The 12,022-nt window shown below is 40.7% G+C and overlaps 1 protein-coding gene across 1 annotated transcript in view; it reads left to right on the top strand.

Annotated features, from left to right (window-relative positions):
* LOC311497798 (alpha-2-macroglobulin-like) overlaps nucleotides 1-12,022 on the top strand; it is a 31,115-nt gene that overhangs the window by 4,492 nt on the left and 14,601 nt on the right. Inside the window, exons 4-13 of the mRNA XM_084558164.1 lie at nucleotides 4,133-4,298; nucleotides 4,402-4,486; nucleotides 4,566-4,701; nucleotides 7,093-7,212; nucleotides 7,341-7,455; nucleotides 9,971-10,095; nucleotides 10,194-10,393; nucleotides 10,523-10,762; nucleotides 11,139-11,331; nucleotides 11,778-11,927. Coding sequence (XP_084414290.1) covers nucleotides 4,133-4,298; nucleotides 4,402-4,486; nucleotides 4,566-4,701; nucleotides 7,093-7,212; nucleotides 7,341-7,455; nucleotides 9,971-10,095; nucleotides 10,194-10,393; nucleotides 10,523-10,762; nucleotides 11,139-11,331; nucleotides 11,778-11,927 — 1,530 coding nt within the window. The remainder of the gene's footprint in view (nucleotides 1-4,132; nucleotides 4,299-4,401; nucleotides 4,487-4,565; nucleotides 4,702-7,092; nucleotides 7,213-7,340; nucleotides 7,456-9,970; nucleotides 10,096-10,193; nucleotides 10,394-10,522; nucleotides 10,763-11,138; nucleotides 11,332-11,777; nucleotides 11,928-12,022) is intronic.

Genomic DNA, 12,022 nt, shown 5'->3' with positions numbered 1-12,022 from the left:
ATCTAACAGTTCTTCAATTATACAACTAGTGTCTCTTATGTCAAACCATTGGGGAGTTAAAACTTCGTAACTTTGTTTTTCATTCTATTTTATTTGTTTATTTTTTGCAGTACAATACCATCGCTCTTGTGGTAAGAAAGACTCAATTTATTTTATAAATTCATTTAATGTAGGCTATAAAGCAGCATGCACATATACAACGATCAGGCATAACATTATAACCACTGACAAGAGAAGTGATTGACACTGATTATCTCTTCATCACGGCACCTGTTAGTGGGCGAGATATAATAGGTAGTAAGTGAATGTTTTGTCCTCAAACTTGATGTGTCAGCAGCAGGAAAAATGGGCAAGTGTAAGGATTTGAGCGAGTTTGACAAAGGATCAGTTGCAATTGCTATGACAAAGATGCAGCTCTTGTGGGTTGTTCCTGGTCTGCAGGGTTCAGTATTTGTCAAAAGTGGTCCAAGAAAGGAACAGAGGTGAACCAGGGACAGGGTCATGGGTCAAGGCTCATTGATGCATGTGGGGTGAAAGCTCAGCTGCTTGTGTTGAAGATGGCTGGGATGTATGAACATCTATTGTAGGGTGCACATTTAAACACAGGATCCAAACTTCAAGTTTCAAGTTTTATTTACAAAAAACTGGTTTGTGGATGGCACAGTGTTGTGGTGGTTAGCACTGATTCCTCACAGCAAGAAGGCCCCCGCCCTTCTCTGTTGAGTTTGCATGTTCTCCCTGTGTCTGCGTGGGTTCTGTCCAGGTATTCTGGCTTCCTCACACTGTCCAAAGACATGCTCAGTAGGTTAATTGGTGATTCTGAATTGGCCGTAGGTGTGCATGTGAGTGTGAATAGTTGTCTGTCTCTCTGTGTTAGCCCTACGATAGACTGGCGACCGGTCCAGGGTGTACGCCTCTCGCCCGATGACAGCTGGGATAGGCTCCAGCCCCCTCCTGTGACTCTTCACATTACAAGCAGTTGCAGAGGATGAATGAATGAATGAATGAATGAATGGTTTGTGGATGATTTTCCTACACGGAAAGGATAAATAAGCATTACAACCATAAATAATTTTTTAAAGAATAACAAATAAGTCTACTTTCTTAATCCACTTACTTCATTTATGCATCCACTTTATGGTAATCTCGTTTTAACTAGTTATGCACACAGTAATCTAACAAAGAACAAAAATGTTATCATTGGAATTCATACTTAAACACAAAATGCACAAACAAGCAGGTGAAGTCTTTATTCTGTTGGAAGGGAAAGGGTCTCAAGGCCTTTTAGGAGGCCTTATATAGGTTATGGACCTATATACCCACTCCCACTAAAGCAATGGTATCACAAGATGCAGACAAGAAGTAACTTGGGATTTAACAGGGACCAAAGGCGATCTACTGGAGCTCAAATTGCTGAAGAATGTTGGGCCTGTGTACTAAGGGCACTAAATATTGGGATTTGGCTATCATAAATAATGACTCAAAATCAAAAAATTCATCAAAAATAATTATTTATTATTAAATAACTGAATCTAAAATTACTAGATCACCTTCGGGCACCACCCTTCTGAGAAGGGAAAAGATAGACAATTAAGTTCTTGACAGTGTAGAGGTTGGCAAAATTCATTCTTGTGCAACACTGAACAGACAGCAGGTATGTTTGAAAAATAACAGATAAATATAGCTGCAAGCAGCAATGAGGGGGCCAAGCAGACAGTTCAGCAGTCCAGATTTGCCATGTAACTCAATGCAGTTGCATCAGACATATAGCATTAAGCAGTCACAGCAGGTTTCAAGTCAAACAACCCAGGATTGGTTGAGATATAAGGTCACTTCCTGTTTGGCGGCTTTGCCGCCAATTTCGATTGGGTGTTACGGGCGAATGCTTTTGCCAATTGCTTTTTCAGGCATGGTCTGAAGATGGTCAGCCTAAAGACCTCTCACAGTATTACCAGACACCATTAGTACATTTTAATTCCAAACACATCAAGAGCTACAGGCCAAAATGCATGGTTGCTAATTGCAGTACCCCCTAGAGGTCAAAGGTCACCAATTTTTTGAGTATCGTCCTGATGTGGTCCTGAGTAGCTGTACCAAGTTTGGCTTTGATACATGCAAGGGTTGCTGAGATATGAGCTCACTTACTGTTTGGCGGCTTTGCCGCAAATTTCGATTGGCTGTTACGGGCGAACGGTTTTAGTTCCGAAGACAAAAAGTAATGCACTAATGAAGCATGGTCTGTAGATGATGTGGTGTCGATCAGACAAAATTTGTGACCTGTGAAAACTTTTAAGTGTTTTTAATAAAATCCAAAATGGCGGAAAATCCATCATGGCGGAAATTGACGTCATAGGGTGCGTTGAACTCGGCTTGGTCCAAGGATTCCAACGATACCTCATTTTTGATAATCGGGTCAACGGGTCAAAAGTTACTTGCGTGAACGCACGTCCAACTTTGGCCTGTTGGTGGCGCTAGAGCACTCGGGGTGCCGACATGAAACTTGGTGAAATTAATCATGGGATTGTCCCCAATCAGTGTGCCAAATTTCACAACTTTTTACCAGACGGTTCTATGGGCTGCCATTGACTTCCATGGCGGAATAATAATAATAGGGAAGAAAACGTACAAACACAATGGGTGCCTTCGAAGCTTCGCTGCTTGGCCCCCAATAAAAGTAAAAACATACAAATCTAACTACATGTGTGTGTGGGTGTGGGTGTGTCAAAGCGGCTGCTGAGGACTTGAACAAAGAAAACAAGGTGGTTGACCAAGTAGGGACACTCAGACCATGTGCTGGCTGAGTGTGTGGAATGTGATAAGAGTGTTTTATGAGGTGTCAGGTTAGAGGAAGGATGGTTAGCTTAGCATGCAAGAGAGCCTGAGTCTATGTGTTGCATAAACTAAACTAACATAAACTTAACAATGCGGCAGAGCCACCTATACTATAACCTTATGATCACAACAACTCAATACAAACAAACATCACAAGGTTTAGAGTTCTGCTTAGCTTAGCTTAGTTTAAGTAGTAACTAGCCCCAGGTCATATCACCAGTTTGGTGGAAAAGTCGCTCTCTGGTGTGTTGGTCTTTTAGCTGACGGTTACTGATGGACGGGCCAAGCTGGAGTTCCAGTGCTGAGAGGCAGTCTTTGCCATGTGGTCCTGATGGCAGACGTTGGAGGGAAACTGGTCACTCCTTCTGGTGCTTTTCTTTGTTTCCAAGACAAAGAAAGCCATATGATCAAAACTTAGTTATGCATGGTGAGCTTCCATTGCTCACCACCAGGTTCAGGTCCCAACAAGAAGTTAATGCTGGTTCTGATAGAAAGGTGCCAGAACACACAGCAAACAAACGCAACAAACCATAGCAGTTTGTTGCGTTTGATGCTGCATAGCCACAGACCAGTCCACCACCGAAAGCACCACCAATGGGCACATGAGCATCACAACTGGACCACAGAGCAAAGGAAGAAGGTGGCCTGCTCTGATTAATCGTGTTTTCTTTTACATCGCATGGATGGCTGGGTTTGTGTACCTGGGGAACACGTGCCACCAGGATGCATGGGAAGAAGGCAAGCTGGCGGAGGCAGAGTGATGCTTTGGGCAATGTTCTGCTGGTAACCCTTGGGACCTGTCATCCATGTGGATGCATGTACCACCTACCTAAGAATTGCTGCACACCATGTACAACCTTTTAATGGAAACAGTATTCCCTGCTGGCTGTGTCCTTTTTCAGCAGGAAAATGGCCCCTGCTATAAAGCAAAACTGGTTCAGGAATGGTTTGAGGAGCAAAACAACGAGTTTGAGTTGTTGACTTGGCCTCCAAATTCCCCAGATCTCAATCCAATCGAGCATCTGTTTGATGTGCTGGATAAACCAGTCCGATCCATGGAGGCCCCCACCAGCTTAAAGGACTTAAAGAGTCTGCTGCTAACATCTTGCTAACATCTTGATGCCAGACACTCAGAGTTCCAGTGAAGTTTATGCCTCAACGGTTCAGAGCTGTTTTGGCAGCAACTGGAGGACCAACACAATATTAGGAATGTGGTCATAATGTTATGCCTGATCGGTGTATAGGTGTGTGCGTGGGTTTGTCCTAAATGCATGTTCCTTCCATTTATTCCACTTAATAGGATCCTAACAACAACAGAATTGGACAGTGGCTGAATGAAACATCCAATGGTAAAATACTGCAGCTTTCTTACTCCTTGAACTCTGAGGCCAAAGAGGGACGGTACCAAGTTACTGTGTCAGTAGGTGAAGATAAAATAAATCACTTCTTCCGGGTTGAAAAGTATGGTAAGTTAGGGTTATTTTTGAAATTCCAATTTTGTTCATTTGTAGTGACGTTTTAATGCTAACAAAACAAAAGTAAATGCTAACATTCATATTTTGTCCCCAGTTTTGCCCAAATTTGATGTGACAATAAATGTAACCGAACAAGTAAGCATTGGGCAGGAAGAAATTGATACTGAAATATGTGCAAAGTAAGTAAACATCTTTCTTGACAAAGGACAAATTGCACTCTGAAAATTCTGAATTTTGTTCTTGTTTTAATTTTATTAGGTACACTTATGGACAGCCTGTGCCAGGAAGTGTTACAGTTGAGGTGTGCCGACCTCTTCGCTACGATATATATCGTTCCCCTGTCACTACAGAAGAAGACATGAAAACTGCCCCATGCGAACAAGAGACAAAGCAGGTACAGTTCTTTCGGCTAGACCATATGCCCTTGCAGGAGACATATACTTACAGTTTTTTACAATCACTTTGCTACTATTTTCAGAACCTTGATGTCATTTTTCACAACTCTAGACACAAAACTCACAACCAATGATCAAAATGCACATTTTTCAAAACTCTAACCCTTTTCTCAATTGCTTGGATACAATACACATAAAACTTAGATCATTTGTTCATTCAAAAAAAAATTTGTGAGTTGTGAAAAATGACATCAAGGTTCTGAAAATAGTAGCAAAGTGATTGTAAAAAACTGTATACATATGTATATATATATATATATATATAGAGAGAGAGAGAGAGAGAGAGAGAGAGAGAGATAGATAGTATCGTAATATACTTCTGTGCACTAAGCTGATAATTGAGCATAATTTATTCCCATTGAACGCATTTACAGTTTTTTACAATCACTTTGCTACTATTTTCAGAACCTTGATGTCATTTTTCACAACTCTAGACACAAAACTCAAAACGGTTATCACTTGTAACACAGGCTGTGTTCAAAACATTGCATTGTGCATTCACATCTTTAAATAAATCTTGCACTTGCACAATCATTGGTTCAAAAAACAAATTTACTGTGAAATACCATTGAAACAGAACTATAGATCACCCACACACAAGCAACCGATAGTTTCACTGTGTCATTGTTCGTACAATCATTAAATATTGTAGAACAAAATAGGTGATACAGGTTTCATTATGGTACTACATGTACAGTACAGTAAATACATCTCTGTAAAAGTACTGCAGTAGTAGAGAGAATACTACAGACACAGTGGAATCATTAAACAAAGTTTGTAATACAGTATATTGATGCAAAACACTAGATAGCGATAGATAGATAGATAAATAGATAGATAGATACTTTATTGATCCCCAAGGGGAAATTCAAGACAGTACAATCACAACATAGGTTTACAGTATTTGAATCAAAGCAAAAATACTGTAATTAGCTATGAAATACAGTAGAAAATAAAAGACAGTACTGTAAAACATCAAATGCAGTGTTCATCCACTTGCTTGCTTGTACTGTACATGTAAGAAACAAAACAGGAGTGATTACTGTACTTCTACATTGTCATCAACTCTGTGTTGTGGATTTGGATTTGTTTCCATACAACTATGCATTTAGAGTAATGCAACAGTTACTTATCATTTTGAGCAGTTGTATCAATTGATAGTTGTAATAATTGATTGATAATTTGATCATTGTAAGGAAATGAATAGACACTCATTTGAAATGTAATGTGTGAATTGCCTTTTGAAATAGTAGTATTTTGATGTTAAGTTGTATCATATTAAACAGGTGATTTTTTTTGAATGAACAAATGATCTAAGTTTTATGTGTATTGTATCCAAGCAATTGAGAAAAGGGTTAGAGTTTTGAAAAATGTGCATTTTGATCATTGGTTGTGAGTTTTGTGTCTAGAGTTGTGAAAAATGACATCAAGGTTCTGAAAATAGTAGCAAAGTGATTGTAAAAAACTGTAATATACAACAGAGTGGTGGGCCATGCAACACTTCTTAATTCGAACATTATGACACTACTGCTATAGAAACCATCAACATCATATGGACATGCAATAATACAGGACGTTGCATCGTAGACTGTTATATTATATAGTGAGATGAATGCCATTTCTAAAGCAAGAAACTCACTTAGAACAATTCAGAAATCACCACATACGTCAAATCCAGCAGAAGCATCAATGTCGACCCAATAAAATGGCAAAAATATATATAAAAGGTGCAAATATAATTCATTTTACTCACCAGAACTTAAAAAACAATTTAGAGTTCTCATCTCAACCTGTGAGCCAAGGGTAGTGCTCATAGTTGCTGATCTGAAAGTGGTGGACACAGCCTTTTCCTGGCTGTGTCAGGCTAGCTAGCTCCAAGATTATGTAGCCTTTCATTACAATATCCAGCTTTTCTGCGAGATCTGCAACCAAATCGATAGCCTCTCCTCCTTCTGCCATCGTGGGTTCAAAAAATAACAATCAAAACGTTAACGGGGGAGCAGCTTGCAACGGATGAAAATGAACCGCTGGTTTGGTTAAACGGAATGGCTCTCTGACCCTCCAATCAAAGGACGCAAAAATGCTGATGCTACCGTAGGCCACAGAGAAGGCCTAAGTATACGAAATTGAAATGAGATTGGTTAAAGGAACAGCATCATTACAATGCATTTCAAGCTTCAGCCGCCAGGTCAAAGAAAATGTGGATGCCCAGGAACTTAATGCTGTCCACACACTCCACCGCCTCACCACGTATGTAGAGAGGAGCTTGTTCAGTCTTTGTAATCCACTCTGTAATCCACTATGACCTCCTTGGTCTTGCTGATGTTCAGGATAAGATTATTCCTGGAGCACCGCTGTGTCAGATTCTGGACCTCTCTTCTGTAGTGGGTCTCATCATTGTTGGTTATGAGACCCACCACGGTGGTGTCATCCGCAAACCTCACAACCATGTTTGTGGTGCGTGGCATGGCTGAACACACAACCTTGCAGCGTGTCTGTGTTGAGGATCAGTGAGGCAGGTGTGGACTCCCCTATCCTCACCACCTGGGGCCTGTTGGTGAGGAAATTCCCGATTCAGGAGCAGAGCAATGCTGACAAACCCAGGTTGTGGAACTTCAGGGGCAACATGTCCTGGAGAACAGTGTTGAAGGCTGAACTGAAGTCCACAAATAGCAGCCTAACACCTATGTTAGGTGAGTCAGGGCCATGTGAAGTGCTCGCGAGATAACATCCTCCATAGAGCTGTTCTCCCTGAAGGCGAACTGTAGGCTGTCCAGGCCAGCAGGGATGGCGTCTTTGATGTACTTTAGGAGGATCCTCTCGAAGCACTTCATGACAATTGGGTCAGACCGACATGGCAGTAATTGTTGGGGCAGGTGATGGTTGTTGTTTTGGGCACATGTACAATGATGGAGGACTTCAGGTGGACAGGGACTGTGGAAAGCTGCATGGAAGATGTCCAGGAAAACTTCTGCCAGTTGGTCAGCACATGATTTCAGGGTCCAACCTGACACCTTATCTGGACCTGCAGCCTTGCATAGGCTATTAGGAATAGTTGAATAAGATTAATGGGAAAATGTAATCAGAATCAGAATCAGAAAAGACTTTATTGCCAAGCATGATCGTACATGCAAGGAATTTGCTTTGGTGTTGTTACGCCTAAAATAAAATAAAATAAAATATAGAAACTATATTATAGAATAAATATAGAAACTTGCTCTCAGATATATAAAATATAAAAATACAACAAAATACAAAAATATATACACAGTATATATATGTATATTCCACCAGAACATTTACTGTGGGATGGTAGTGGGTTTGATGTGTTCATGGGGGGGGGCTTGGCATTGTTCAGCAGACGGACTGCGGATGGAAAAAAACTGTTCGCCATGCGAGTGGTCCTACACTCGATGGATCGCAGCCGTCTGCCAGAGGGGAGTCTGTTAAATAGTCCGTGTCCAGGATGAGAGGGATCAGCCACAATCTTAGCTGCACGCTTCAGAGTCCTGGAAGGAAAACTTCTGCCAGTTGGTCAGCACATGATTTCAGGGTCCAACCTGACACCTTATCTGGACCTGCAGCCTTGCATAGGCTATTAGGAATAGTTGAATAAGATTAATGGGAAAATGTAAGTCAGTGATTTTGTGATTTATCTACAAAGCAATAGGAGTTGAACAACTTCGGACTTCACACATAAAAACTCGAAAGTAATGCTTTGCAACAATGAAATCTATATTCTTGACCTGAATACATACTGTAGAAGGAGGATTTTCTGCAAGGTACCTGAAGCTTGAACAAGGGCTACTGTCAGCGGTACCTCACCCATACTTCACAGCATGTTTTAAGATCATGCAGTGTAGCCGGGACAAAAAACAAACAAACAAAAAAAGGTATATCTCCAAAGCCTTTTCCGTGTATGGCAGCTAAATGTCTCATAACTTTAAACAATGAAATTAACCAGCAAGATGTTTATTTGCAGCCTCCTTCTCTCTGTTACCGCAGGACTTTTGGTGAAGTTGTTAACTGACAGTCACTGAGAGGATTTGGACTGTTCCTCTGCCAGGGTTAGTGGATGCTTTTTCAGATGAGTGTGTAATGCAGTAGAACATTTGTTGTATTTCAGGACTGACTTACATATTTTGCATGTCATGGTAGAATGGGCTTCATCTTTAGTGAATTATTTTCACACACTTGATGAACTTCGACTCCCTGCTTAAAGCGTCATGGCATAGCAGTAAAGTTGACTGCTCAGTACAACCTCTACGAAGCAACTCACCACCACTTATAAAGAAAATGATATTGGTCTTGTTCGATTTATGAATCTTCCGAAACAAAATGAAGTGAGAAAACCTAGCATATTAAATGGAAGAAGAAGATGGCAGAGGTGCGTGGTAATGATGAGAACATGTGTGACCCTAGCACTGAACTCTGTGGAGCCAAAAATAATCTATGAGGAGCTGATGGGGTGTAATGTCAAAAGCTGTGCTGAGGTAAAGAGAGAGAACGAGGTCTTTTGGCATCTTGGTAAGGTCTCTTTCTGAGCTGTGTTTGGGGCAGAGGACACATTTGCAATTGTTATCAGTGTAAATCTGCAGCAGAGGCGCAATTATCTAAGAATTTTGGAGAAATTCAAAATGGACCACAAGTCATTGAGGTTGGGTCGAAACCAGTTGTTTTCAAATTTGTTCTGAAATTGACAACTTAGTTTCATCCACTGCTTTGAATATACTATCTTCTGCAGCTGATGTGTGCGTGTGTCAGCTCTAAATGAGCAAACTGCAAGTTGCGAGGATGCTTTGGTGTTCCAGCCTTTCGCTAGCAACCGAGTTTGCACTAAGTGGGTTGGTGTGTGTTGCAGCCTGGTTACAGTTATAATTTCAACTTTAACTATGTTGCAAAATACACCACCCCAATTAGCTATTCTATGTTAATCTACTACATCCATGTTTTAGGCTGTTTCTTCTCTTTTCATTCTATTGTGCTTTAAAGGCAGACAAGACAGGCTGTACCACTTTTACCTTCAAGATGTCAACTTTTATCAAAATAGATGCAAGGGAAGTACAACAGCATCTAGAGGTCAGTGCCCAAGTGAAAGAGGAGGGGACAGGCAAGTCTGATTTTGTTTTAAAATAAAATCAAAATGAGTGTATTAAAACAATTTTATCTATTCAAGTAATATGGCATTCACAATGTTGTAACATGGAGGTGTTTTCTCTTCAGATATTTCACACTCACAAAAAAAGAGAATACGTTTTACATATGTTCTTGGAAAGCTGTATTTCATTGACACACCCAAGATTTACACCCAAGGTTCAAATGTGGAAGGAAAAGTAAGTGCAAAATGTTTTATATTATAATTCTGTGTTGGGTAATACCCAGATCAGGTCAAACCATGTCCATTCTTGGTAATATATTGTGATTTCAACAGGTTAAAGCAGTTCACTACAATAATACACCCATTCCGGACATGCCAGTGTACCTGTTTGAGGGTGAATGGTGGTCGTCACGTTTGCTACAGAATCTCACAACTGACAGCGACGGTGTCGCCACATTCTCATTAAGCACAGACGGCTTCAGTGGTGATATTAAACTTCATGTAAGTAAAAAGAGTCAGTCACACCACAACAGGTAAATGCTGAAGTTTTCAGTAGCATCACATTGGCCTTGTCTGTACAACCTGAGCTAATTTTTCAAAGTTTTCTTCTATCAACCACCATGGACTCATTAATATTGTTTCTATTCTACAATTTAGATAAGTAAAACACCAACACTGAAGTACCCTAGATTCAGAACCGCTTTCCACGAATCTGGAGTTCACACACTGTCGCTGTCCCAACGATCCTCTCCTCATACTAAAACTGTCAGCTCCCTGGAGGTGAAGAAGAAGAGTAAACCACTTCCATGTGACACAGAAGTGGACATCTCCATCCAATACACTGTAGTGGGAGAAGTCTCTGTGGGTTCTATGGATGTGATGTATCTGGTGAGTTATTTATTGTCTTTTCACTAGTTCTCCCTTCTCTTCAGAGAAAATGAACAGTGGATAGTTAATTTATTGTCACTTGACAAAACTATTTGGGAAGACCAACCTGGTCCAGACCAACTTTATTTTAACTGAGCTACCATATTTATGTCTTATTGGCTTAACTCCATTTGGCTTTTCTCCATTAACAATAAGAGGATTTTCTCATTTTCTGTCTCATTTTCTCTCAAACTCTCCAGGTCTTGTCCAGAGGAGCTATTTTGACACAAGGTGTTAAACAGGTTCAAGTGAGAGCTGAATCAGGTGTGTAAAGTCTGATTTTAATCAAGAGTTTAGTGAATTACATAGTTTGATCAGAGTTATTGATTTGGAGAATCACATGTGAATGAGGGTTGATGAAAGAAAACAGATATGCATTAGTTGGTTTGTTGTTGCAGTGAATGAGGGCGAGGTGTCCTTTAAGCTCAGAGTGTTTCCAGAGATGGCACCAGAAGTCCAGGTTGTGGCGTACTCTGTTCTCCCCAGTGAGAAAGTGATCGCCCACAGTGCTGACTTCTCGACTAAGAAATGCTTCAGTCATAAGGTCAGTGAAAGACGAAATGTAATCTGTGTGCAGTCTTTCTCCTTACACTTCCTTATATGTTGAAGGTAAAGAGGTGAAAGGTCAAAGGTCGAAGAGGATTTTATTGTTGTTTTCAACCAAAAATAGCAGGTGCAGTACATAGTGAGATGAGAGGTCATTCCTTCAGGACCATGGAGCAGCATGAAGACATAGGACTAAGTACAATACAAGGGACAGAGCATAAAGTGCGCATGTGCAAGCAAGATAATACAAAACAATGAAAACAGTACGAACAGTGCAGACAATAGTGCCAACAGTGCAAGATTGAGAGACAGTGCAAAGACAAATGATACAATACAGACAGTTGAAAACACCTGGGAGACAATGCACGTCTATTGTGTATTCTCAGAAAGATGAAGTTCTGTTCCCGTAATGCTAAAATCTAGTTGGTGTGACATGTGTGTCAGGTGTCGTTGGAGTTCTCACCATCTTCAGCTGTTCCAGGAGAGGAGACCACCATGCAGATAAGAGCCCAGCCAGACTCTCTGTGTGGTGTGAGCGCCATTGACCAGAGTGTCCTCATCAAAGAGCCAGGAAAGACTCTGGAAGCAGACAAGGTAACTGCTGCTATCAACCACCAGTAGATGGATATATCCTTTGCTGTGATAGATCCTAACCCAGCTCCTACTATTTCCTATAGTCACTTCTGAGG

Source organism: Chelon labrosus (genome assembly GCF_963514085.1).
Source record: "Chelon labrosus genome assembly, chromosome: 13".
NCBI classification, from domain to species: domain Eukaryota; kingdom Metazoa; phylum Chordata; class Actinopteri; order Mugiliformes; family Mugilidae; genus Chelon; species Chelon labrosus.
The sequence above is the reverse complement of the archived record's forward strand: the minus strand, read 5'-3'. Positions and strand labels throughout refer to the sequence as shown.